We start from the raw sequence: 25,101 nt of genomic DNA, 5'->3' as shown, positions 1-25,101 counted from the left end.
TATTTCGCTTTAATTTTTTTGTCGTACCTCGTTTACATCCTAGATAGAAGGTCAATATCGGCCTCGTCAAATAAAGAATGAGCTCGTGACTTACCGGCTAACAGGCGTGAGACCGAGAAGTCTCATCCCGTTGTTCAGGACTTGCCGGGCGGACTCGTACAGAGCCAGACGGGCCTTCTTCACCTCAGGCTCGCTGCCCACAACTCGGAGGGTATCATAGCCGGAGCTGAGGATGTGAGTCATACGGAAAAGGTATGTGACGATGGTGGTGGGTTCGAGAGTCTTGGTGGTTTGAGCAATGGTGTCGGGCCACTGTGATAGCAGACGAACAAGGTCGGTGGCGTGGCTTTCCGTCAGAAGTTCGAGGTTGGCTGAAGAGAGCTCATCCACGTTCATCTCCGCCTTACGGACAACAGAGCAGAGACGGGCGTGGGCATATTGCAAATAAGGACCGGTGTCTCCTTCGAACGATGTCATGGCATCGAGATTGAAGTCGTAGCCGTTGATACTATGTTGACGTTAGGGTGTTAAATTTCATAAACTGGGCAAAGTAACGTACCGTTTTCCAGACATATCCTGTACCATGACGGAGGTGATACCCAGAATATCAGCCGTCCGCTCAGGGTCCTCAATCTGCTCGTATTTGGCAGCATTCTTCTTCATGACTTCGTGCATCTTTTCGCCGACGTCCTTCAGGATATCATCCAAGAACTTCACGGTACCCTTACGGGTACTCATGCCGCGAACCATACCGAAGTTGATGTGCTGGCACCGGCTAGCCAGGTCCTTATAGCCCATGAGCTCTGTGATCTTGAAAAGCTGAGCCAGGTGAAGATCTTGCTGGGAAGCAACAACATAGATCATCTTGTCGAAGTGATACTCCTCATCACGCTCGAGAATGGCACCAATATCACGAGTTAGGTATAGTGGCGTACCGTCCTTTCGGACAATGATAGCCTTTCCAAGCTTCTTGGCGCCGTGCTTGACAAAGTCAACGATAACGGCACCCTCGGACTTCTCAGAAACACCGCTGTTCTCTAGTGTGTTGTTCGCGGTAGACATGCTCTCCTGTTTGATTTGGGACTCGCCAGAGTAGGCATCGAAATCGATGTTCAGGCGGGCGTATGTTTCCTTGTACTTCTGGATACTGAGCTCACGGAATCGGCGCCAGAGAGCCAGAGCATCGGCGTCACCGTCCTCCATGCTCTTGAAGTAGCGACGAGCCTTCTCATCCTCGCTGACATCAACAAGCTTCGCGAGCTCCTGTTCAAGTTCGGCGACATCCTCACTCTTCTCCTTCTTCGTCTTGATCTGCTCCTTGAGTTCCTTAATCGGACCCTCCTGCTCCGACACGATGCCGTTGACCTTGACGTAAACATCGAACAGATGGTTAATCGGGTCCTTCAACAGCTTCTCCTCATCACCGAACTTCTTGTAACCGTTCGCAAGCAAACCATACTGCTTACCCCAGTCACCGAGGTAGTTCATCTTGATAACATCCCACCCGACAACAGTGTAAAGGTTGGCCAAGAAACCACCAATAATGGTACTCCGCAGGTGTCCAGCATGAAAGGGCTTCGCAATGTTAGGCGACGAAAACTCCACAATCATCTTCTTCCGGCCCTTTGAAGGGTCCTGGGTGTCGCGCAGACCCAGGTTTCCATTTGACCCATACGCCGCCTTGTTGCTGAGAATCTTTCCGATGACGTTCTTTGAGAGCGGCGTAGTCTTGAAGAAGAATGTGAGGTGGACGCCATTGGCAATGGGGGGGTTGACGAGATCGGACTCTGGGAACTTCGATGCGAGCTCTTCGGAGAGTTCTTGCGGCTTCTTTCCTTTGATTTGCAGCGAGGGGACCTAGAAAATCAAGTTCAAGCATTAGCCGTATCGCGCGACATTCAGTATACACTGTTTTGGTAATCGCATACCGGCAAGACAAGGTCACCCTTATCCAAAGTGTTCGTCCATTGAAGGCGGGTGTAGATCTTCTCGGCGTCAATGTTCGCCGCAGCGCCCAAGTTCTCAGCAATGTGCTGTCTGTAAAGGTCTACGGGGTTCAGAGACGGAAAGCAATTAGGGAACTTGGAGGTCTCTGAGGTAGTCTGGAGAGAGAGCGACTCGACCGCCGCAGGGAGAGAAGTAGCAGACGCCATGGCTGGGGCTACGCTTCTCGTGAATCCTCGAGCGGAGGGTAGACGAGAGGAATTAAAATGGCGAAAGGAGTAAGGGCAATTTCGCAGTGAGGCAGACTTATTCCGTGGAGGACAGGATAGGACGCTCCTGTAGAGGGTGGTGGAAAATCGTTGAGCTCCGCTAACCAGACTGCGACCCATAGAGGGGGATTCCTTGAGCTCCTATCAACTGCAAGAGGGGGAACTTTTTTTCTCTTCCAATGACTCAAACCGGCAGTTCTGCTGCCCTGTCGGGCGGCCCCCGGGCGGTGAGCAGAGAAGAGTGTCAGTGACTTCCAAGCCCTAACCCTGATCTCTTCCAAAACGGGCGATATTGTAGATATAACCTCTCTGTGACGTCAACGCTCCAGGCCTGTTTTGCAACCAGCCGGACTATACGGAACATGTAATCCTCAATTTCCAATATGGCACTCTCAACGCCCATGATCAATAATGGCTAACCGCCGCCAAAAGGCAATATCACGCTCGATCATACGCGCTTTAACCCGTCGGGGAACCGCGCGCATTTCGCTGATCCAGCGCATCATCGCCTTCTTCCACATCTACTACCTCATCCTCATCCGCTACGAAAAGGAGCTTTTCCAGAAGCTGCACACGGAAGTATGGCGTCTCAGCGAAGAAGAGTATATATCTTGCTTCAAAAAAGATGGAAAGTCTTCTCTGGTTTCCATGGGTGATCTAGGCTTCTCCGGCTCGGTCCGTACATTCTTCTCCCAGTTGATCGCAGTCAATTATCATGGTAAGAGCAAATCTAACAGTACAGAACAGACCTTCTTCCGAACCTCCAACTCAGCTTTCCTCGTTAAGAGCGTCCCCAGACATTTCGAGCACTCGTTCTTCCGTAAAGACCTCCTCGAGCCTTACTACCAATACATGCGCAACCACCCTGAATCCCTCCTCGTCTGGATAACAGACTACATCTATGCACCATACACTTCGATCGGTAGTATTTTGCGCACATCACCGGCGCACCACATCATCATGGACAATATGCTCTATGGGAAAGAAGAACAGCCAGATGGCGAGAAATGGGAAACCTACGACCTCAAACCAATCAACTACTTCTACCCAGAGCGCGATCTCGTGCCCGACCCGCTGGTGAGCGAAGACACGCTGGAGCGACTAGCTGATAAATTCGAGGACAAAGTGCGGCTTAGCCGGAAGAACTACGAGGCTGTGAAGCGGACGTTGGAGACAGACACTGCGTTCCTTGCGTCGGCGAATATCGTGGACTATTCCTTATTCCTGGTGCGGTTTCCGGCGTCACTCAAGCCTGGGAGTTTGGGGCGCAAGACGCAGTGGCGTGTTGGTGTGACTTCGGCGGATGGGATTTGGAAGTATCGCGCTGTTGTGTTGGATTTCTTTTGGGCTAAGCATAAGCTGCATGCGCAGGCGATGACGGGTGCGGTGGAGGCGTTTAATGTTATCGGGCGGCAGGGTCCCATGAGCATCACCACTACGGCCGATGAGTATCGGGAGAAGTTCCTCACTATGGTGGACGAGATGATGGAAGTGCACGTGCAGCCATCAGAGCAATGATACGGGTGAATTTGTTATCAACCTTTCGTTGTGAAACAGTCTATATGAACACTTGGAATATATTTTGAACCACCTTAATCTGTCAATTTCCTGGAATTAACATAACAACATCGTTATATTTTGTAAATTTTGGAACGGGTCGTCTAATGAACGCATCACGGATGTCGTTGTACTGTATCTAGTCGCTCCCACGCCTAGTGGATATCGCGTCCCAAAAATAGTTCAGTCTGATTTATGCGGATTGAGCATACATTGTCGTTTCGCTTAGAAGCAGAAGACTTGGTCCTCGAGCTTGCTGACGGGGCGGGCCTTGGTGTAGCCGAGAGACTCGGTAGCCTTCTTCATGGCGCTAACCATAGGAGGAGGACCGCAGAGAAGAATCTTGATATCAGAAGCGGGAGCAGGAAGACGTTCCTATAAGTGTCGCTCGTTAGCCGCTGCAACCGTTCAGCACGCAAAGCAAATGAAACTCACCTTGATCATGTCAGGGGTAACGAAACCGATACCGCCAGTCCATCCCTCGGGAGGGTTGTTGAGAACGTAGTAGACGCGGAAACCATCGTCCTCGGCAATGAGCGTCTCCAGCTCCTCCTTGAGCAGGATGTCATCGGGGTTGACGTTGGCGAAGATCAGGTCCACCTGGGTGGTGTCGTTTCCGCCGTTGCGGGGACGGTTGCGTATAATGGCCTTGATAATCTGGAGCATGGGGGTAATACCGGTACCTCCAGCGATCATACCGATGTGGCGGCACATGTTGGGGGTGTAGACCATGGCACCCTTGGGGCCGCGCACCTTCATGGTCTGGCCAACCTCCAGGGAGGTCAAGTACTTGGAGATGTTACCCTGGGGGTAAGCCTTGACGAGGAGGTCGAAGTAGCCGGCTTCATTGTCGGAGGAGATGGGAGTGTAGGAGCGCACAACCTCCTTGGGCTGGCCCTCAATGGTGGCGGCGAGAGAGATGTGCTGGCCGATGGGCAGACCGAGAATGTCGGTGGGACGGGGCAGGGCGAAGCGGTAGATGGTCACGTTGTGGGAGATCTCGTTCTTCTCCTTCAGGAGGTAGTCTTGGAACTCCGTAGGGTTCAGGACCTTTCTCGCTTCTGCAGAGCATGTCAGCCCATATGCGCATGTGATATTCCGCGATTGCTGCACTTACTGGGAGCGCCGCCGCCGGACGCCAGCAGCTTGAAACCAGTGAAAATGGCAGCTGCAGCGACTGCATAGGGCGTCCACTCATTCTTGACGAAGAATGTTCCAACCACGAGAAGAGCGGAGGGAATGAAGACCGCAGTGATGTTCTCCGCAGAAAAGGCACTATGTGCATCCGACATCGGTCAGCTATCAATTGTGGGCTGTGGAGCAGAAAGAGTGAGAATACCTCATGTTGACGATTTGTGAATCCTCCAGTAGCCCCAGTACGCAAGAAGAGAAAGGAAAGCAAATAGCGAAAACGAAGAGAAAACGAAGAGAAAACGAAGAGAAGTGGATGGAGCGGGCGGAATGGCAGAAATCCAAGCTTAAGGAGCTGTGGCCCGGTCGGTCTGCAGTCGGGGGATTCGCCTTGGTGGCCGGGTATTGTGACGGTAATTACGCCTCCACTCAACACTCTTCGATCTTCAGATGGGCACTAGGAGTAAGTTCTGTATTCAAGCTTATAGATATGGCTCGGTCTAGAATAGCAGAAATTCTCAAATGAAAATAATACAGTAGAAACCGTGTTGGATGCGGAATTGGATCCAGCAATGCTGACTGCAGGGCAGGACCACCGTGCTTTTTGTGACTCCTTTGACAGTCCCCGCAGAGGGGAGAGAATCACCACATCCCCATTTGCATCGCATTTGCAACTCCCCCTGTTGTCTTATCAAGGGTAAATTCCGCACTGCATCCTGAGCCAGACCGCGGCTTGCCTATCTTGAACAAAAGTTCCGGGTCCAAACCTCCTCACATCCACCATGACCGTTGAGGAAGAGCCGCCGGCCTTCCACCTCACAGACGTAGACCGCGCGGTCCTCGCCCAAACAGACGAGGAATTCATCTACCACGACTGGAAAGACCTGCAGGATATCATCGGTATGAATATCTTGTCTTTCTCTCCTCCTCCGCCTGTTCCCCTCCTCTCATCCCCTCCCCCTCAACTCCAACTCCAACCCCAGTCCCAATCTGTTCTCCGACTCATCCAACCCAACAAGCACAACTAACCCCCGCACAGCACGAGGCGATCTCGGCATTCTCAAGCGGAAACCCTCCGATCTGATCCGATACCTCCAATGGTCCAAAGAAACTAAGGCCCAGTATGGCACGATCACCAACTACATCTGCCAGCGGCGCCTAGGGTGGCAGTTACCGACGGATGGGACCGCGCCGGATTTCAAAAACCCGATCCCCTTTGCCGACCCCGCAGACTACAAGATTCTCCGCAACGACTGGCCGTACGGGCTGGCGAAGGGGATCGCGCATATTGTCGTCTGGTCGCGGACTCCCATCCCTGTGCAGGATGAAAGAGGAGTGATTACGAGCGAGAGCCACGCGCTGATTGAGAATTTTGTGCAGCGCACTTTTGTGGACAGGCTTGCGAAGGACGGGTTTCAGGATCCGAAGTCGCATGTCTTGTGGTTTAAGAACCACACCGCCCTCCAGAGTGTGAGAGGGTTGGAGCATGTTCATGTGCTGTTCAGAGATGTTCCTGATCGGTACTTGCATGAGTGGACGGGCGAATAATTGGGCTGGAGTATAGAGTAGACTAAATTACTACCTAGACCTGGGCTCAATCAATTCGGAGTATAGAGAAGATTTGGAATGCCTCAAACGTGCTAGTATTGGGAATCCTGAACCTGAGTAAAGTACGAAGATAAATCACGGAAAAAGTGAAATCGATAAATAAATAGATATCAAGCTCCGAATAGCCTTCCCATAGAACGAAACTAATCATTACCAGTCATCTCAGTCAGCAGTCACCAGCCAACCTACATCTATGACTTCTGCTCATCAACAAACTTGAGCGCCTCCTCTCTCGACACGACGTCAATAGTACTGGCCTTCTGTCGGAAACTCACACCGTAGCACTTTTCGGCCACATGCAACATCTCTGGACGGAAGGTCGTACAGATAAACTGTCCATTCGTGGAGTCTGAAATGGCTTTAAGCATCGCTGCAACGGCAGTTCGGTATTGGGCATCCAGATTGGCGTCGATCTCGTCAAAGAGATAGAATGGCGCAGGGTCACAGGCTTGAATAGCGAATACCAACGCAAGTGCGCAAAGACCTGTACCTTGTCAGAAACTGAGTCAAATAACATATGACGAGGGGGACTTACTCTTCTGTCCTCCACTAAGTTGCTGGATACGTTGCTGGTCGTCATGCTTGCTATTGAAACTAACGCTGATCCCAACTCCAACATAATTCTCTACACTTTGCTTCGCATCCTCATCATCAGATTCGAGTTCGTCATCTTGTCGCTGGGCACGGTCTGTTTTGCGCTGGATAATCAAACGCCCGCGGCCTGCAGGGACGAGCTTCTCGAAAATGGTGGCAAATTCGCGAGACACCTGCTTAAAGGTTCTCTCAATGGCCTCATCCTTCCGTTGGTCCAGCACCTGGATCAAATCATCAATTGATTTTTGAGACGCTTCAAGCTCTTCACGTCGACTTGTCAGTGTCTCTCGCTGCTTGGTGAAGTTGTTGTACTGCTCGAAAGCTTTCTTGTTGACATGCGAGTATTTCTTCAACGCCTCGTTGGCTTTATGCAGCTTCTTAACCACCGTGTTGGAATCCGTGTTCTTGTACTTGGTGAAAGCTTCATCCGGAAGGACACCGAGGTCACGGATGTTGGCTGCACACTCAGCCGCCTGCTTCGTCAAGGCTGCTTTCTTTTGCATACTCTTCTCCATGCGACGTTGATGCTTCTCAATCGACTTGGCAAGTTCCTCAAGGTCCCGTCGGGAGTCGGCATTGCGCTGGCTGAGTTCCGCCACGCGTGTGTTTGCTTGCTCGATGGACTCGTCAACCTGAGCAAGCCTTTCACCAAGCTTATCCAAGGCCTTCATGAGGCGCTTCTGCTCACGCTGAGTTTCTTTGATGTTCCCTGTGCCATCCTCATCAGCCAAGTCTGCATCCTGGCCAACAAGCTGGTCAAGGCGAGGGTTCAAGTTCTCCCGCAGCTCGGACTCCAGAACAGACTTCCGCCCCTCTAACTCGCTACGTTGACTGGAGAGTTCTTGATACTGTCGACGATACTCCTGAACCTCGGAGTTCAAAGATTCCAAACGTGTTTCTTCTTCGTCGCTCAGTGCCTTCTGGAACGCCGAGGAAAGTTCGCCCTCAAAGGCATCTACTTGGTCTTTCAGGGAGGCAAGATTCGTCTCAATGTTGCGAAGAGCTCGTCGCTTGGCATCCAAATTGTCGTTCTGCTTCTGAAGGAGATCACGCTTGCTCCTCAGCTCTTGCCGTAGGGGCCCGCTGCTGTTCTGTACCTGGTGCCTTTGTTGTTCCAGCTTTTGCAGCTCACCTACGGCTCTAGTGATGAGTTGATCTAGTTGTTCAAGCTCTTTGCGAATTTCAGTTCCGCGGTTCTTCTTCGTTTCGTACTCGTCCCTCCATTTTCCGAGGTTCTTCACCGCGTCTAGGCGAGATGACCGCGTATCGTGGAAACCACCAGTAAGAGCACCTCGCTTATCAGAACGATCTCCCTCGGGCGTGATTGCGTTGACGCCATGGCTCCGGGCATACTGTGCTGCAACTTGAAGATTGGGGCAAATGATTGTTTTGCCAAAGACATGTTGGAAAGCCTTGTCGTACGCACGGTCATATTGCAACTTCTCGATCATCGGAATTGTGTCGCTAGCCTTGGGCATATTGAGCGGCTTGTTTCTTAACCGGTTGAGAGGCATAAACGTGACTCGACCCCCTTTTTCTTGTTGGAGAATTTCGAGAACTTTGGTAGCAGTATCATCTGTGTCAACAACATAGTGGAACAAGCTCTGACCGGCCGTCACTTCAACAGCTGTACGGTATCGGTCATTCACGTCGAAGAGCTCGGCAAGTGTCCCATAGACACCTTCTAGGTTGTGCTGCCGCTTGATTCTGCGAACTGCAGCAATACCGCGGCTTGTGTTGTGATCCATCATGTGTGAAAGATTGCGGTCCGCGCGGTCAACCTCATTTGATGCATTCGATAGAATGGAGTCTAGCTTCGCCTCTTCTCGCCACAGTTCCCTATAACTAGTCAGCAATTTGGAAGTGCATATGATAATTTGGTGACACACTTTCGCTGGTCCATCAACCGGTCTCTTTCGTCTTTGGCACTTTGCACCTGCTGCTCTACCGACTGAATGGTGTCGCCCCTACCGTCGATCTGCTGGCGCAGCCGTTCCTGTTCCGGCTCAAGAAGCGCAATTTCATTCTCGAGCTCTTTGATGTCTTCCTGCGTCTGCGACAATACTGCCTGCACGCTAGATATAGAAGTGTAGTTGTTCTTAATCTCTGCCTGAAGCCACTTGTCTCTCTCAGACTTGTTCTTAAAGCGTGAATTTCTGCCTTGCTTCGCATATAGTCTTTGGCGGATCGTTTCTGCCTCAGTGAGTTTGGCCTTGGCATCATCTTCCTGATCCTTTGCTGCGTTGAAACGGGGCGTGAGTTCCTGTAGCTCTGACTGGCGTTCCTGAATGGCGGCTTGGACTGTCTTTAAATCTTCGTCGTGGCGCGATTTCAGCGCTTGGGCAGCCGCCTGGTTATCCGAGAGTGACTTGGCTTGTAACTCTACTTGAGCAAGCGCCTTCGAAGCGTCACGTCGCTCATCTTCCAGCTGTGCTTTGTCAACTTTCAGAAACTCGATCTGCTGTTTGCACTCGGCAATCTCTGCGTCAACCTGCGCCATCTCCTTCTCCCCTTGGATGAAACGATCACGGTTGACGTCCGTGTCCTCAACACCAGTTTGACGTTGCTCTTCCAGGCTGTCGAGGAAGCTCGAGATTTCTTGCTGTTCGCGAGAGTATATTGTGTATTCCAAACACCTGCGCTCCTTATCCTTATCTTGGAAATTCCTTAGTTCGTCCTTCTCCTCCTCGAGCTCTGCGAGTCGTTCATTGATAAACTCCAACAGCTCATCGATTTTCTCCCGCTTGCTGTTGGTCTCGTGCATAATCTTCAGTGACTCTGCACGACGCGCCTCATAAACTTGAGTTCCGGCGACTTCTTTCAACAGGTTCAACCGTTCAGAATCCTTCATGTTGGTCAGAGCTGTAACTCGACCTTGTGGCACGATATAGTAGGGGTTCGATCGTGAAAAGCCGGCCGACTCGAGGAGGTTCATCACGTCAGATTTCGTCGCATTTTTCCGGTCGAGGGTGTATTCGTCTTTCTTCAGACCAATAGTTCGGCGAAGAACGACTTCTGGCCTCCCCGTCGGGAATCGGTCATCGGAGTTATCAAAAATGATCTCAACGTACGCCGACATGACAGCGGAACCCGAACCTTCCTACTTGCTGTAAGCATTTACTCCGCCACTGTAAATCAGTATACATACGTGCAATAGGGCCTGTCGCTCTTCTCTGCCTAGGTGAGTGTAGGCATCACTGAGGACGAACCGGATGGCCGCGAAAAAGTTACTCTTCCCTGATCCATTGCGGCCAACGATGACATTGTGCTTGGGCGAGAAGGGCTCAATGACCGTTTGGTCCTTGTAACTAGATAGTGACAAACGCGTATTAGCTCCAGTCCATCAACTGTTATTTGACGCGCATAGAACGACTCACCTCTTAAAGCCCTGGATAATAATCTGCTTGACATACATCTTGACCGACACACGCGAAAACTCAAGAAGTCGCGGCGTCTACAGCATCACGCGGACGAAACCGCCTGAAACAAAATCCGGTTCCCTGTCCGTATATTGCAAGGTGATTGTTGCAAAGAAGCGCTAGGATCCAGTCGTCGGACCAAGTGTTGGTGGCCTCGATGCGCCGATACCGATAGCCTCAACAGAACGCGCACCAACGCGTTTCTCTTCCGCCAGCGGGGTTTCTGCCGGGCGGCCAGCACAGATCGATCCACACGCATTTTGTCCAATCAGGGAAATTTAGATCAGATAAAGGCACTTTTTTTCTACCCGAATTTCTGCGGAACACACTTGATACCTTCTGCAAGTTTCGATTTAGAAGGTCATCACATTCGTTCGCCGTCATGGCTTCAAATCCAACCACCGACACTGCGTCCCCTGCTGACGGCTTAACACCTTCCCACACCTATGTCCCTAACAAAGGGTACGCGAACCCTGATGGCACAGTCCCCGCTATGGCGGGGCAAGACCTGACGCCGAACGACGAAGGTAACGACGAAGACGAAGACTATTATGACGATATTTTCGAGGAGGAGCTAGACGAGGCCGATTTCAATTCATCAAATCCGGCGGATCTCACAAAAGCCTACAATCGTCAACGCAAAGTAAACGAACTCGCCGCCGACCCCAACGCTCCCAAGTGGACATACCCGAAGACGAACACGCAGAAGCCTACTGTCAATACTTATGCATCCGTCGACGATGAGATCAAGTCGTTGACCCGTCATGCTGGAAAGATCAAGCTCGATGATATGCAGTCTGGGTTGGCTGTGCGTGGGGAGCGTGGCGCCGATAAGGCCGACAGAGCTACCTCAGAGCAGGTATTAGATCCTCGGACCCGCATGATCCTTCTGCAGATGATCAACCGCAATGTCGTTTCGGAGATCCACGGATGTCTCTCAACTGGTAAAGAGGCCAACGTATATCACGCGATGCTACAACCAGAGGATTTCGATGCCGCCCCGCTACACCGTGCGATCAAAGTATACAAGACAAGCATTTTGGTCTTCAAGGACAGAGACAAGTATGTCACCGGAGAATACAGATTCCGTCAGGGTTACAACAAGAGCAACAACCGAGCAATGGTTAAAATGTGGGCCGAAAAGGAAATGCGCAACCTGCGACGAATATACGCCGCTGGCATCCCTTGTCCTGAGCCGATCAATCTGCGGCTCCACGTCCTGGTTATGGGCTTCGTCGGAAACTCCAAGGGTATAGCCGCGCCGCGGCTGAAGGATGTTGAGTTCAGTATTCCTGATCCCGAAACCAGGTGGCGTGAGCTCTACATTGACATGCTAGGCTACATGCGTGTAATGTATCAGACTTGTCACCTAGTACACGCAGATCTTAGCGAGTACAACACCCTTTACCACAACAATAAACTTTACGTCATCGATGTCAGTCAGAGTGTGGAGCACGACCACCCGCGGAGTTTTGAATTCCTGCGCATGGACATCAAGAATGTTGGCGATTTTTTCCGTCGAAAGGGCGTTGAAACCCTTGCTGAGCGAATTGTCTTCGAGTTCATCATTTCTCCTACCGGCCCAGCTACGGTATCGGAAGAGCTGAACGAGGCTGTGGAGAAGCTTTTTACTATTGAAACTGAGGCAGGCGATGAAGTTGATACTGCCGTCTTCCGTCAACAGTATATCCCTCAGACCTTGGAGCAAGTTTATGATTTCGAACGTGACGCGGAAAAGGTTCAAGCTGGTGAAGGTGACGACCTCGTATACCGAGGTCTTCTTGCCCGCGAGAAACAACCCGCAGGCGCGGAGAATGAAGACGACTCGGGTTCGGATGTAAGCGGAGGCGTCTCAGTTGGTGACTCTGACTCAGAGGACGACGAAGACAAGGATCCCTTCGAAAAGAAGGCTCCCCGGGGGAAGCGATTCGAGGATAAAGACTCCAAGAAGGAGCATAAGAACAAGGTCAAGGAAGAGAAGCGCGAAAAGAGAGCTAACAAGATGCCAAAGAATATGAAGAAGCGCTTGGTCTCGTCCTCCTCCAGAAAGCGCAAGTGAACAATCCAACATTGGCGTATTCAACCCGCAAATTGTACATATTTGCATCGACTTGCTTCGCAAGCGAGTTACTCAATGCCTTGAAGTGTCATTCTGCACTTCCAAACAACTGAACCGCAACAGCTACGATAAGTAGTCAGTCTGGTTCACCCATCCGGCGCATGCCTTCCGGACGAGGGTAGCAATGCCCTCAACTCCTTCCGTCGAGGCCGCCTCCTCGGTATGTTAGATACTCGCGAGTCTCGGCTCTAGAACTATAAATGTCTAGTATATTCTTCTATCTTCCATATACCAGCAATGACATATATTACGTAGTGTAGTGGCTACCTGGCTACTTCGCCCAAACAGCTCCATCAAACCCGTCCATCAAACCCGTATACTCTCCTCCCTCATTAACCCACCCCTTGATTCCGCCCTCCAATTTCCAACTTTTCACCTCACTCTCCGCGCCCTGGTCGGCAAGATAATCCGCAAACCACCCAGCGGCGCGAGTGCCACGACCACCACAGGACCCTACAATGACACCAGGATCAGCCTCTGCCATTGGAAGTAGACTAAATACCCGACAGAGTAAGGTAGGAGAGAAAAGAGGAAATATACCACAATAGAAAACGACATCTGTCACCCCCGCCGCGCGCACAAGGTTGTACAGCGTGGACAAGGTCGGATAAAGGCTCTGCGCGGGAAGATTCAACGAACCCCTTATCGTACCTCCCTCGAGATCTGTCCTGCGGAGGTCGACGAGCAGGAAATCAGATCCGGGGGTTTTCGTGCCCTGTTGGAGCCATTGGAGGAGGGTTGCGCGGGGAAGAGCTGAGGGATCTGGGGTGCGGGGGTTTGGGAAGGAGGCGTGCCAGGGGGGCGGTTCTGTCATGTTGGAAGGGCGCGGGGATGCTTTAATTGAGATATGAGATGTTGGATGGTTGTGTTGAATTTATAGACGTTGGAGCGTTCCGAGGTTGAGGTGTCATTGCGGGGTTGTCATTGGTTCGAGAGGGGCAGTCTCCAGGTACAAAGCAGCATATTAACCCACCCTGCAACTACTAGCAGTCATCGAATACCGATGGGTATTACTGGTAGCCCAGTTTATCTTCTTGGGTGTTTGAATACTTCGATCTCGAGATCAAACCCCTCGTACCTAAACTAGTCAATACTATATTCTGACTCAACGGCCCCATTATTAACTTTCAGCCCCAAGGCAACACGCTTCGCCCAGTGCTCCTTTCTATGCTGCCTAGCACCAAATATCATTCATTTCTGGGTATTTATACAGACTCCCCTTGGACATCACTAGCAGACCTACCACTGTTAGATATATTTTGCATCCCGCTACGTCATTAAATATATATGACAGCCGCCTATACAAATACCACCAAAATGACCTCAAACATCCAAAACATCCCCAAGCTGCACCTCCTCTGCATGGAGTCCAGATTTATAACAGCCTTCAGCAACGCCATACAGACCCACTGGCCCTCATACCACCCAAACAAACCCACCGAATTCCCATCTATAGAAATCCACAACTGCCGCCTGGCCGCTGTCCCCGCCAGCACAAAATTCGACCTCGTCGTCTCCCCCGCAAACTCATACGGTCGACTAGACGGCGCATTCGACGACGCTATCTCGCGAGCTTTCTGCCTGCCGCATCACCACTACGATACTCTCACCCATGCGGTCCAGGATGTGCTCTACGAGAAGTATAGAGGGTTTCTGCCCCCGGGTGCGTGCGAGCTTGTGTGCTTTCCCGAAGAGTTAATTGGTCAGAACGAATGGGGGTGTGAATGGGTAGCGATCTGTCCGACGATGAGGACGCCGGAGGATGTGGTTTGGGATCGGGAGGTTGTGTACCAGTGTATCTGGAGTTTGCTTTGTGCGATTGAAGGGTGGAATCGGAGGGCTGGGGCGGGCGGTGATGCTGGTAGTCGGATTGAGACTATACTTATCACGCCGATGGCGACGGGGTGTGGTGCTGTGAGTCCAGATAGGTGGGCAGCGCAGATGGTGCTGGCGATGAGACATTTTGTGGATGCGCTTGAGAAGCCGGAGAGATGGTCGAGATTAGATTGGAGGGAGATCTATGATGATACTGGCGATGTTGAGAAGACTTGGAAACAAATCCGATATTAGAGAGGCAAATTTGTCTGGAGGCTACTGGAAATTGCAGATGCGTTTGCTTGAATAGGCGAAGATTCATTGTTACTATAAGTACTATATTTTAAACCTATCAGAGCTCTCTTTGATCTCCATTCCAGCAGACACTGCACTCGAGCGTTTACATCAGCGGCCATGGCCGGAGTATACGTCTGGCGAGCCTTGCGTGAAGGCTGGATCAGGACAGGCAAAGCCTGATAATGATAAGTTCATCACGTAGGTCATCGTATTAAGTCACTAAAGTGTAGCCCTGTACACAGATGGTCAAGCGACCAAAAAATGGTCAAGAATTAAACTTCCTGACGCTCAAGCAAGTTTCTGCTCTTGTTCTTTAGGCGAGCCAGCGCCTGCTCAACAAGGGCCTTGGGAAGGTCAGGGAGCACCTCACCAGAGCTAGAGCTTTGCGGGTTGTTTTCCGGTTGCCCGGGTTCATTCTCTCTGAGCTCTGGCTTTGGTTCTGGGCCTTGGTCAGGGCCCTGGTCAGGACTCTCCTCAAGCACGCCTTTCAGCGGACCGCCAGAAATGCGGTGAAACTCGACGCGCATGGGCTCACGGCTTAATCCCGGCCAAATATCAGACGGCAGGAAGTCCCCTTGTTCGACTCGGAATGTCTCGCGGGCGTTGACGTCTTCCTCATATAAGACATCTAGTTTGTGACGTGTATCGCGTAGGATCTTTTCGACCCGGTGGCGCACGTGTCGACGGCGGGCGACTTCAATGATGAGACCATCATAGGCGTCGAGGAAGCCGTCGTACAAGGAGCTGAGGTCAGAGAGGTCCGCTAGGCCGCCTTTGATGCGGTCGTGTTCGTCATTCCATACGCCGGTGAAACTATGAGCCTGCGCGATATATCCGGGTAAGCGAGCAGATGCAAGGGATGATAGGTGGTTGTAAACTTCTTTAGTAGCTTGGTAGACGGCGAGAAAGGTATCTCGTTGGGCAAGGAGATGCTCCATGGCGGACTCCATCTCACCGATACGGTCTTGGATCTCCATCACGACATCTTCCGCCTCAGCAGCGTCATCGATGATGACTTTGACCATTTCCCGATACTCGGTGTCGCTTAGGGGGTCGAGCGGGGCGTTCACATTTGCGTTCATATTCTCCGCCTCATGTTCTGGACCGCCGCGGCTGCTGATTACCCCGGCGGGCATATCACCTGTGATTGATTGAGCAGCAGCTCCTCCACCTTCTGTGTGCTTAACGGCCGTGACGCAGAGATCGAAATGTTGGACTAATGATTCTAGTAGATTCGCCATCTCTTGCGCGTGCGTCTCGAGCGAGTGCACCATCGACGGCATTGACGAAGGAGACGGGAAGCTGGAGCTAGATCCTGACTGCGAGCCTGATGAGGAAACTGAAGAGCGGGAGGATGCTAGCTTTGTTGTAGCCCGATAATTCCCCAACGCTTTCTTGATTGACTGAAGCTCGTCATCGAAAGCATGATTGGAAGAGTCCAATTCCGCCTGCGCGGCATTGGTACGATCGATCGAGCTTTTCAGCGTGCCGTGGAGCTCCTCAACACCCCGCTCGTCCACAAAATCATGCAGGCTCTTACGCTCTTCTCCCTCAGGACGAAAGGATGCATGCACGATTGTTTCTTGAAGCTGTCCAAGCGTCTTTTTCAGGCGAGCGTCAGCTGCATCGAGACTTTTCAGAGCCTCAGCGAATTCCGAGCGTCCCCTGAGGGATATTTCCTCTACCTCGGCTCGCACATTGTAGAGCAGTCGCAGCTGATTGTTCAGACCGCTGCGTAAAAAGCCTGTGCGCGCGGAAACCACGACGCTTTCCTCCAGCGTGGAGCGAGCGGTTGTAACAATCTCGTTCGCCCGCCATACATGGTTAATCGATGACAACGACCTTTTTGCTGCGACCAGATGTGAAATCAGTGTTTCCAGTGTAGGCGGGCCTGTCTCGTGGGCCTGTATGGGCTGAGCAGGTGGAAGTGCACCGCTGGATCCGGGCTCGGAATCCAACGTTGACATGTTGTAGGCCAGTCTCACAAAGGACGTTGTATCATACGTTGTGACGCAAGCAAGTAGCAAGCGGCCACCTTTTTATTGCGCACCCAATGAGGATCTGGACGAGCAGCAAGGATACAAGACGGTGATTCATTGATTGATTGCTTTGAAGCTCGACGGTTGACGTGACCCGCAGCTATCACGGGACCGGCTGTGCTCAGAGATACGCCCGTGATGTAGCTTACACAGCCGTGTTTACAGACAATCTAGAGCATCCAAGCCTGCGAAGATGCTTTGAAACACCCTTGCCCGCCTCGCCCCTACGAAGTACGATTGTTAAGCTTCGAAATCTGTACGGAGTAGATCCTCTCTCCTCCACGCTGTGCTGTTGAAATGCAACCAAGCGCGCGCAAATTTGGTCCAAATCAACCCATCCACGGCGAATCAGATCTGTCCAACGCTGCAGGGGAAGCTGCTTATCAACTTTCGGTCAGCGCTGAAACTGCATAGATCAATTGGCGCCGACTTGCGGTGAGACGGAGGCAGGGTATTTGCAATTTGGCATGGGTTTCGGCTTCCATGCCCGACCGATCGCCGAATGCGCAATTGTGAGGCGTTCCGGCAAATTCGGGATATATGATGCAATCCCCGGTCGTTGCCTCGAAAGAGAGCTGTTGAAATAGCGTGATACCAGAGGAAAGGGTGCACTGGGGACCGCCTGGGGTTAGTCACTGAAGCTGTGAACGGTGGGCGGTGGAGACTTCTCTGATTGCGTGCCAGAGGCAAAGCTGGAACTTGAAGTCGCGGGGGATCTGAAATTCTCGGGCGAATGAGTCGGGCCAGGTCCAGAATGCCAGCTTAGTGCCATCTTGCAGGCGAATGGTGTCAGTTCTGGCGCAAAAATCCCCTATCTTCGTCAAGCCGGGGCCCGATGGCGCCATCAGTCCACGTGACTCGCCCAGCGGCCCGGAGCACAAGTGGAGCCCATGCCAGAGCACGAGAGGGCGATCCTTACTTGCGTGATTGATGAGCCATCTTCGTCTTCTCTCTTACCGCTTCTTATTAAACGGACAGGTTGGACTCTCGCCTCTTCGCTCTACATAGATCACATCTCGCCCAGTCCCTCACTCCCACTGGTGTTTTGCTAGGTGCTCAGCGACGCTTTCACTCGAACCCTCGCCCCCTCCTTCGCGCGGACAGAGACCTTGCGAGTCTCCGCTCGACGAATTTGCCACCAACGCCAACAAGGTTCCCTTCCGATTCAAACCTCGACCGATAAGAATTGCGACCCCCGAACAGTCGCCTCTCGTTTCTGAACTACTCAGTCGACAGGATATTGAGCCTGGGACATGGTTGTTTGAGATCTAGCCGATAGCTTATACAAACATGTCGACATCTGGAGACAACGTGGTTTCGCACGTTTTGACCGAAAGACACCGATCGAACGACGCCAGCGCTGGATCGCAAGACTCCCAGACGACTTTCAAATCTTTGTTCGGCGGCACGTCGCCGGAGGCGGAAGAGAAGGATATGGAATTCGACACTCACCAGCATGCAACCCACGGGTTCAGCAACGTAACGAAGGCGCCCGCGAAGCTGGCAACTCAGAATGTTGCGCCGTTTCTTGCAAAACACATCCCTGAGCAATATGGTCCGCTAGGCGCTCGGTCAATTCTACCGGATCAACTGAACAGCACAAACTCGAAATACTGCTATCGTCATCGCCCGGACTTGAAATGCAGACGACAAGCAGATGAACCGTCTATGGATAAGCTACAGCGAGTAAGTTTTGCTCTGTTTCCCCTATCGATTACATTGTACGGTGCTAACTTATAATTTATTATAAGGAGTTGGAATCGCTCCCTCAAAGTGACCAACAGAGCATCTCGCACGTTTGGTCCCTGTTCTCCGCCGCACCTGCCAAGCATCGGAAACTTCTACTGCAGGGTATTATGGCCCAATGCTGCTTCCCCCAGCTTTCATACATTTCCGCTGCCGTTCGCGACCTTATTCGCATCGACTTCATAACTGCGCTACCCCCGGAGATCTCCTTCAAGATTCTTTGCTATCTGGACACAACATCCCTCTGCAAGGCTGCCCAGGTCTCGCGCGGATGGCGGGCGCTTGCTGACGATGATGTGGTCTGGCATAGGATGTGCGAACAGCACATTCACCGCAAATGCAAAAAGTGCGGTTGGGGTTTGCCACTACTGGATCGGAAGCGGCTGCGCGAGTCGAAGCGCGAAATCGAACTTCGTGCTACAAATTGGGACATGGGTAGCACAGACGCAGAATCTCCGCGGGAGACCCAGACAGACCAACCAACAGAGTCCTCGAGTTCAGGCAAACGAAAGCTTGAGGAGGACGAAGTTGCTGTTGTCAAGCGTCATTGCTCGTCGCTCGGCCCTGAATCCGAAAAAGATGACGACTTCTTCAGGACTCGCTACCGACCGTGGAAAGAGGTGTACAAGGATCGCTTTAAGGTTGGCACGAACTGGAAGTATGGCCGGTGCTCGATCAGATCATTCAAGGGCCACACCAACGGTGTTATGTGCCTGCAGTTTGAAGACAACATCCTTGCCACCGGCTCCTACGATACGACGATCAAAATCTGGGACACCGAGACCGGGGAAGAGCTGCGCACCCTCCGTGGACACGAGTCGGGAATTCGTTGTCTGCAATTTGACGATACCAAATTGATCAGTGGCAGCATGGACCGTACCATCAAAGTATGGAACTGGCGCACTGGGGAGTGCATTTCTACGTATACCGGTCACCGCGGCGGAGTAATTGGGCTGCATTTCGATGCCTCAATTCTTGCTTCCGCATCTGTTGACAAGTCCATCAAGATTTGGAATTTCGAAGACAAGTCTACTTTCCTTCTGCGAGGGCACACTGACTGGGTCAACTCGGTTAGAGTTGATACTCCGTCTCGAACTGTTTTTTCCGCCTCTGATGATTGTACGGTGCGGCTTTGGGATCTGGACACAAAGTCTTGCATCCGGACTTTCCAGGGACATGTGGGCCAAGTGCAGCAAGTCGTTCCTCTGCCTCGCGAATTTGAGTTTGAAGATCACGATGCCGAGTGCGACAACGACGACCACCTCAGCACAACTTCTGGTGACACAGCTCCGCGTTCGATTCAAGCCTCGATGGGCTTAGAGCCTAATGCAGCCTACAGTCAGTCCTCAGTCTTTGGACCTTCATTCGACAACGGTCGTTCTGCGCCGCCACGATACATGGTTACGAGTGCACTTGACTCCACAATTCGCCTCTGGGAAACTACGACCGGCAGGTGCCTGCGTACTTTCTTCGGTCATTTGGAGGGCGTTTGGGCACTGGGAGCTGATACTCTCCGCATTGTGTCTGGAGCTGAAGACCGTATGATCAAGATCTGGGATCCCAGAACAGGCAAATGCGAGCGCACATTCACTGGTCACTCTGGACCGGTGACTTGCATCGGACTGGGTGACAGTCGTTTCGCTACTGGCAGCGAAGACTGCGAAGTCCGGATGTATAGCTTCTCAAGCTGAGACTGTACTCTGCTTCTATTATTTTCTGCAACATGTTTAACCTACTTTAATGACCTGTATTTATTATGGATGACAGATACCCATTTGCCGGCGTTATCGATTGCTTTTTTCCGCTGGTGTCTTGTTGGTCCATACTCGTGCAGCGGTTTTCTGTTTACTGGGCGTTGGAAAAGCGCGAGGAAATGGGGCTTCAATGACTTCAACCATTTTTAACGCATGGCGCCGTGGCATGTAACAGCCCAGATAGTTATTTTGAAATAGCTGTTCTATTATTTGAATCAATACTTCGATGTTTTTACATTCGTTTTCCATGTACCGCCATGCTTTATGGGGTGTTGCGTGCCAAGCCGCGATCCAGTGCTTGCCCTAACTTAGTTTCGATTTGGAAGTATGAGGCACCCCTTGTATTCCTTGAATATCCTGGCTTCGTTACCTGCTAGATGCCCCGATAACAATGAACCCTATATTCATACTTGTTTCGTCTATATTTCTGCCTATCTAGTAGGTAGATGGAATTTCCGTATACCTGGCCTGAGTTTTGTGTCCTATCCCCCCTCCTAACTAAGCATTCTGACTCTGAACTCTATCTAGGGCAGGTGCAACATGCAGCTCGCTATTGGACAGGAACGTTATTCTGTCAGGTCCAAAATCTTGATGTCAGGAACGAACCAATAAGTGTCATCGTTGAGTTCGGGCTAAATATAAATCGCATACAAGCAGGTCAGGGGTTGTGCTTCCGACCCGATCGAGGGTGCAACGCTGGTTAAGCTTTTACAGCAGACTGAAAAGTCATTATCCTGCGCGGTGGCATGCTCGGGAATACTGTAGATAGCTCTGAACTGGCTCTTATAGCACTCCATGGGCATGCTTCCACCGGGTCCCTGCCTACATTATGATGGAGAGACAGCTGTGCGTCTTTACTAGCTGTGCCGCTTGTTAGCAAGTTCGTTAGCCATGCACCACCTCTCAGAATCGGAGCCGAGATAAATGGAGTTGCACTGTCATAAATGAGTTTATATCGTGAGGACATGACCGCGTAGGGACAAGCTTCGATCACTCCTAGCACAGCTCTTCCATGCCACTGGACCGGACCGTACCGCCAGGGCAGGTATTGACAGGCGAACATTCGAAGAAGAAATAAATTCAATCAAGCCACCATGCCTGACTCACAGCCTGGAATGGGTGGCCGCACCTGCATCACCGTTGCTGCTAAGTTTTACGCGGCCGGAAGTACTGTCCAGTTGGACAGGGGCTTCTATACCACCACTGCGGTCACACCACTGCAGTCATGTCTCTTCAAACTTTGGTATACTCATCTATAAGAAGCTGTTCGGGTTCAGACTGATTCCCTCCCTCTCCATTCGCCTTACATCTATCTACATCTACGATTTCCTCCAAGTGCAAAGACTACCAATATTCAAACCCAAGCTACAAACGAAGAACCAAACAAACAACCACAAACCTCAAACAAAAGCACCTTGACAATGCACTCTGGAATTACCACCGAGAACAACAACTCCACCGCCAGCATGGGTATCCCTAAACCCCAGGCCGGTGCTTCCCACTACGCCTCCCTCGGAATTGTGAGCCCTCAGCCAATCCGGCGAGTAAACGTCAACATTCTCGACACCATCGAAGAGATGGAAGAGGTAAGATAACGCATCAGGCCTGCGGAAATCTGTCAGCCATGTTAACCTCGCAGTCTAGCCTGCTCCGGAGCTTCCCATAACCAAGAGGGCCCGCACCGCACCACCTAAGCTGGCTATTCATATCCCAACCACCAACACTAGGGATAGAAAACCCAAGCCGGACTCCAGCAACGACTCTAGCTATGAAACCACTTCAAACGAGTCTCGGACCGGCAATGAACATCGTGTTCGCCGAGTCCGCTTCGCGGAAGAGGTACGTACCACAGAACCTAGCCCTAACAAGCGCCAGTCCACCATACTAACTATCCAAACAGGTCACCATCATCCCAAACAAAACAGAAAAACACGTCCACTGGCCCGCGGACTCGAAGATCGTCACATACATCCCAGATGCCGAGTACTCCGACGAAGCCCCAGTGAAGCAGGTCCGCTTCGCAGCATCACCGGACCTGGTGACATACATCCCCGACGACTCTTCCGTCGAAGACGACCCTGACTTTGATGAACCTAACAACAACAACAACAACACCTCCGAGTATGGCAGCCCTGGCCCCCATGTCCATTTCTCCCCGGAGCCAGCCGAGCGCCGCTCAATCCAAGTCGACACTCTCTACAACATTGAAGCTAGAGAAGAAGTCCCACGCCCTGACAGCGCGTATAACTACCCGCGCCTGCGTAGCGTTCTTGATCGAACACCCACTCCTCCAGCGTATGTGCCTCTGTCTATCCTTGGCTCGGCACAGGTCCAAGGTATGTTAACCTAACGCACCGTATCCTTAATGAAGTAACTAAGTCAAGCCAGGGGACGGACTAACAATGAACAGAAGAGCAAGACGTTGTCATGACGGTCTGGGATGATGAAGAATCCCTTGATGGGTCTCGCAATGCGAGTGAATTTGAGCGCACCGAGACCCTTGAGGACTTTGTCCACCTGGCCAGACACTCGAAGAAGAGAAAGAGAAGAATGAGAAGGGCCTTTGTTGGTGTTGCAGCAGGGCTGTCGAATATTGTGAAGAAGAGAAAGAAAGAGAGAACTGTTGAAGATGTTTATGGTTGGTAGTTCAATGTGTATGCGTGCTATGTATCGGTGTGCGAGTTTCCTGTTCGACTTTACTTTATTGTGTTTCCTTTACCCCTGTACACTGTTATTATGTTGCGGATTTCATTTCTCTTGATTGACTTGATATGTTTCTTTACAACTGTATACTGCCATTATGTTGCTGGTCTCATTTCCCTTGTCTGCTGCGAGGACCTTTTTCCCTCGCTTGTCTTTTGTCCTCCATTGAGGTTTTGACGAGCTTGGGTTTTTTACTGGCTCGTTGGTTTGTTTATATTCTTTGAGACCACCTGTGTTATTAGTTAGATATCTATCCAGACAACCTTTGGATACACCTGTCCACCAACCTGCAGCAAAGTAGTTTGCGTGTCATGGAGTCATTGGTGTTTCTCTGTCAACTTGGATATAGTGTATTTTGTTGCTATATTATCACAGGATCTCTGTTGTCCTTGATGTACAATTCCTCGACCAGGGGTCCTGTTATACAATAACACTCATAATTCACCTCTCCCTTTCCTGCGTATTGTACACGACCTCCGTTAGACCTATTAAATAACAGTAGCTGAGGCCTACAGTGTTAGCTCTTATTATCATAAGCTCTCCAATCCTCGTATTCATGCCAAAGGAGGGCATTCATGATGTTGTGCCTACTTATAGAGCTTTCTGTCTCCAGCAACTACTGCTACAAACCAGTATTTATTCTTAGAAGTCTCTAAAGAAATAGTCCAATATCAGTCCGAATCGTCGGGCTACTTGGAGCCATTAATCCAAACAGTCGAAATGGTTAGTCTATCGCTCGCCATCCGTCCAAGGTACAACAGACTGGTCTTAGTCCTGGGACTGCTATCCCCCAAACTTCAGGCACATCAAACGTACCTCGATCTTGGAACCTTACAAGCGTAGAGACTATTTTCACAGTGTAGCCATTCCACACTGCTGCTGCTTTGCTCTGACTGTATGACTCACATGGTATTGTTCACAGGAACAAACAAGCCCGCTACGGATCAGGAACCATCTACACCCGATAGGGAGGACGTATGGTGAGGGTTGCCTGAGGGATGTTAGATTTTTCAAAAACTTAAGGGTGGTATGACGGATGTTATTCTGCTTTCGACGTAATGGATGCCACGGCCATATCAGACTTCGATGACGGACAGAAGACAGTATGACCCATGAAGGAGACTGAGCAAGAGACAGAGAGGGCTTGGATCTGGAGCTTAGGACAAGGGAGATGGGACCGATGTCTGATGCTGGAGGGAATTTCCTCTGCAAACCTTATGGCAGCGATTATGACGACGTTATCATGAATCTAAGTTTGGCTTTCGATAATATTCGATTATTCTTTAACTTTCGCTTCATCTCGTCTTCTTTTTCGTTTTCTCCTCCGTCCTTTGTCATCTATTCTCGCCATTTCTCTTTCTCATTTTCCTACTTGGCTGTGGAACGACAATACAATAACCCTAGGAAGATCCTCGATCACTTCAAGCACTTCTTTCACCATGGTTCGAAGCAGCTCCAGTAACGGAGCCCAGAGAAATACCATGGAACTACCGAAATACCCTCACTCCTGTGCCTTGCGCGAGCAGCCACCGCCGTACATGGACGTCGACGTCGACCTTGAGCAGCAGCAAAGCACCGATCTACCTGCGTACCAGGGCGCGTCCAACCGCGCTGGCGCAGGGGAGTCTACCCAGTCCAATGTTGGCGTGTGTGAGTTACCGGAGCCGAGACCATGTCCAGGTGTAAACCCCAAGCAGATACTAACCAAAACCAACCTGAATAGCAGTACCGCAGAGTCAGAGTCAGAGGCCGAACCGCGAGCGTTCCACCTGCTGCTGCCGCTGCAGCTGGTCTGGCTTCTGGCTGGTGTGTGTAGCTTTTACATGTTTGCTGCTCTTTGTCGCGCTCCTGGTTGTTGCCTCCATTGGGACTTATAACCCGCAGTTGTTTTATAAGACCCAAGACAAAAGTAAAGGATAAGACCCTGGTTGGGACAAGGTGGGCTACATGGGTCATAGCCACAGACTCATGGAGGTTCAAAATTGGTGGGATTTACCTGTTTCGTTGTTCTGGATCTTTTATTTTTTTGGTGTTTGATTTACTGCTTTGCTAGATTAGTTGCTTGTCATGACATTATAAGTCCCTTCACTGCTTGAGACATCCACT

At 51.2% G+C, this 25,101-nt stretch overlaps 14 protein-coding genes across 14 annotated transcripts; 8 read left to right on the top strand and 6 right to left on the bottom strand.

The window, feature by feature from the left end:
• Positions 1–90: 90 nt before the first annotated feature.
• ASPSYDRAFT_89844 (arginine--tRNA ligase) lies at positions 91–2,153 on the bottom strand (the record flags this gene model as incomplete). The annotated part of the gene is made up of 3 exons (XM_040852233.1): positions 91–508; positions 560–1,857; positions 1,929–2,153. The coding sequence occupies 3 exons, from the start codon at positions 2,151–2,153 to the stop codon at positions 91–93; spliced, it is 1,941 nt and encodes a 646-aa protein (XP_040702934.1).
• Positions 2,154–2,624: 471 nt separating this feature from the next.
• Positions 2,625–3,731, top strand: ASPSYDRAFT_151063 (phosphatidylinositol phosphate kinase family protein; the record flags this gene model as incomplete). The annotated part of the gene is made up of 2 exons (XM_040842067.1): positions 2,625–2,888; positions 2,961–3,731. The coding sequence occupies 2 exons, from the start codon at positions 2,625–2,627 to the stop codon at positions 3,729–3,731; spliced, it is 1,035 nt and encodes a 344-aa protein (XP_040702933.1).
• Positions 3,732–3,995: 264 nt separating this feature from the next.
• ASPSYDRAFT_58288 (cytochrome b5 reductase family protein) lies at positions 3,996–5,062 on the bottom strand (the record flags this gene model as incomplete). Its single annotated transcript, XM_040849507.1, has 3 exons — positions 3,996–4,145; positions 4,206–4,831; positions 4,888–5,062. The coding sequence occupies 3 exons, from the start codon at positions 5,060–5,062 to the stop codon at positions 3,996–3,998; spliced, it is 951 nt and encodes a 316-aa protein (XP_040702932.1).
• Positions 4,989–5,608, top strand: ASPSYDRAFT_45538 (uncharacterized protein). The gene has a single exon (XM_040847065.1). It carries the CDS (start codon positions 5,113–5,115, stop codon positions 5,425–5,427), a length of 315 nt encoding a protein of 104 aa, XP_040702931.1. The 5' UTR covers positions 4,989–5,112; the 3' UTR covers positions 5,428–5,608.
• A 75-nt stretch (positions 5,609–5,683) lies between these two features.
• Positions 5,684–6,449, top strand: ASPSYDRAFT_89841 (GIG1 family protein; the record flags this gene model as incomplete). Its single annotated transcript, XM_040852232.1, has 2 exons — positions 5,684–5,801; positions 5,941–6,449. 2 exons carry the CDS (start codon positions 5,684–5,686, stop codon positions 6,447–6,449), a joined length of 627 nt encoding a protein of 208 aa, XP_040702930.1.
• A 251-nt stretch (positions 6,450–6,700) lies between these two features.
• Positions 6,701–10,518, bottom strand: ASPSYDRAFT_58286 (chromosome segregation protein SMC; the record flags this gene model as incomplete). The annotated part of the gene is made up of 5 exons (XM_040849506.1): positions 6,701–6,993; positions 7,045–8,948; positions 8,993–10,203; positions 10,252–10,411; positions 10,481–10,518. The coding sequence occupies 5 exons, from the start codon at positions 10,516–10,518 to the stop codon at positions 6,701–6,703; spliced, it is 3,606 nt and encodes a 1,201-aa protein (XP_040702929.1).
• A 298-nt stretch (positions 10,519–10,816) lies between these two features.
• Positions 10,817–12,747, top strand: ASPSYDRAFT_1000566 (serine/threonine-protein kinase RIO1). The gene has a single exon (XM_040839708.1). The coding sequence runs from the start codon at positions 10,905–10,907 to the stop codon at positions 12,579–12,581; it is 1,677 nt and encodes a 558-aa protein (XP_040702928.1). The 5' UTR covers positions 10,817–10,904; the 3' UTR covers positions 12,582–12,747.
• A 165-nt stretch (positions 12,748–12,912) lies between these two features.
• On the bottom strand, positions 12,913–13,455 carry ASPSYDRAFT_151193 (putative arsenate reductase (Arc2); the record flags this gene model as incomplete). Its single annotated transcript, XM_040842080.1, has 2 exons — positions 12,913–13,094; positions 13,182–13,455. The coding sequence occupies 2 exons, from the start codon at positions 13,453–13,455 to the stop codon at positions 12,913–12,915; spliced, it is 456 nt and encodes a 151-aa protein (XP_040702927.1).
• Positions 13,456–13,958: 503 nt separating this feature from the next.
• ASPSYDRAFT_151191 (uncharacterized protein) lies at positions 13,959–14,711 on the top strand (the record flags this gene model as incomplete). Its single annotated transcript, XM_040842079.1, has 1 exon — positions 13,959–14,711. The coding sequence occupies one exon, from the start codon at positions 13,959–13,961 to the stop codon at positions 14,709–14,711; it is 753 nt and encodes a 250-aa protein (XP_040702926.1).
• A 314-nt stretch (positions 14,712–15,025) lies between these two features.
• On the bottom strand, positions 15,026–16,720 carry ASPSYDRAFT_151879 (autophagy-related protein 17; the record flags this gene model as incomplete). The annotated part of the gene is made up of 1 exon (XM_040842140.1): positions 15,026–16,720. One exon carries the CDS (start codon positions 16,718–16,720, stop codon positions 15,026–15,028), a length of 1,695 nt encoding a protein of 564 aa, XP_040702925.1.
• A 108-nt stretch (positions 16,721–16,828) lies between these two features.
• ASPSYDRAFT_1000256 (uncharacterized protein) lies at positions 16,829–17,859 on the bottom strand. The gene is made up of 3 exons (XM_040839707.1): positions 17,458–17,859; positions 17,227–17,403; positions 16,829–17,168 (listed from the first exon to the last, which is right to left on the bottom strand). Exons 1-3 carry the CDS (start codon positions 17,635–17,637, stop codon positions 16,938–16,940), a joined length of 588 nt encoding a protein of 195 aa, XP_040702924.1. The 5' UTR covers positions 17,638–17,859; the 3' UTR covers positions 16,829–16,937.
• Positions 17,860–18,082: 223 nt separating this feature from the next.
• Positions 18,083–20,229, top strand: ASPSYDRAFT_152453 (F-box/WD repeat-containing protein; the record flags this gene model as incomplete). The annotated part of the gene is made up of 2 exons (XM_040842194.1): positions 18,083–18,478; positions 18,544–20,229. The coding sequence occupies 2 exons, from the start codon at positions 18,083–18,085 to the stop codon at positions 20,227–20,229; spliced, it is 2,082 nt and encodes a 693-aa protein (XP_040702923.1).
• Positions 20,230–21,534: 1,305 nt separating this feature from the next.
• ASPSYDRAFT_999501 (uncharacterized protein) lies at positions 21,535–23,147 on the top strand. Its single transcript, XM_040853285.1, has 4 exons — positions 21,535–21,878; positions 21,937–22,131; positions 22,193–22,628; positions 22,703–23,147. The coding sequence occupies exons 1-4, from the start codon at positions 21,714–21,716 to the stop codon at positions 22,936–22,938; spliced, it is 1,032 nt and encodes a 343-aa protein (XP_040702922.1). The 5' UTR covers positions 21,535–21,713; the 3' UTR covers positions 22,939–23,147.
• A 1,287-nt stretch (positions 23,148–24,434) lies between these two features.
• Positions 24,435–24,872, top strand: ASPSYDRAFT_31732 (uncharacterized protein; the record flags this gene model as incomplete). The annotated part of the gene is made up of 1 exon (XM_040844902.1): positions 24,435–24,872. One exon carries the CDS (start codon positions 24,435–24,437, stop codon positions 24,870–24,872), a length of 438 nt encoding a protein of 145 aa, XP_040702921.1.
• Between the last annotated feature and the right edge of the window lie 229 nt (positions 24,873–25,101).

The sequence above is a fragment of the Aspergillus sydowii genome, assembly GCF_001890705.1.
Source record: "Aspergillus sydowii CBS 593.65 unplaced genomic scaffold ASPSYscaffold_5, whole genome shotgun sequence".
NCBI classification, from domain to species: Eukaryota; Fungi; Ascomycota; class Eurotiomycetes; order Eurotiales; family Aspergillaceae; genus Aspergillus; species Aspergillus sydowii.
This window is presented reverse-complemented; position numbering and strand designations above follow the sequence as displayed.

Excerpts from the sequence above, each read along its gene's own strand:
- ASPSYDRAFT_999501 (XM_040853285.1), top strand. The coding sequence starts at position 21,714 with ATGCACTCTGGAATTACCACCGAGAACAACAACTCCACCGCCAGCATG. Across the intron at positions 21,879-21,936 it reads CCATCGAAGAGATGGAAGAG|CCTGCTCCGGAGCTTCCCAT; the intron begins GTAAGATAACGC and ends CTCGCAGTCTAG. Across the intron at positions 22,629-22,702 it reads TGGCTCGGCACAGGTCCAAG|AAGAGCAAGACGTTGTCATG; the intron begins GTATGTTAACCT and ends AACAATGAACAG.
- ASPSYDRAFT_45538 (XM_040847065.1), top strand. The coding sequence starts at position 5,113 with ATGTTGACGATTTGTGAATCCTCCAGTAGCCCCAGTACGCAAGAAGAG.
- ASPSYDRAFT_1000566 (XM_040839708.1), top strand. The coding sequence starts at position 10,905 with ATGGCTTCAAATCCAACCACCGACACTGCGTCCCCTGCTGACGGCTTA.
- ASPSYDRAFT_1000256 (XM_040839707.1), bottom strand. The coding sequence starts at position 17,637 with ATGGCGCCATCGGGCCCCGGCTTGACGAAGATAGGGGATTTTTGCGCC. Across the intron at positions 17,404-17,457 it reads TCTGGCACGCAATCAGAGAA|TGCACCCTTTCCTCTGGTAT; the intron begins GTCTCCACCGCC and ends GGCGGTCCCCAG. Across the intron at positions 17,169-17,226 it reads TACCCTGCCTCCGTCTCACC|CTTCCCCTGCAGCGTTGGAC; the intron begins GCAAGTCGGCGC and ends GTTGATAAGCAG.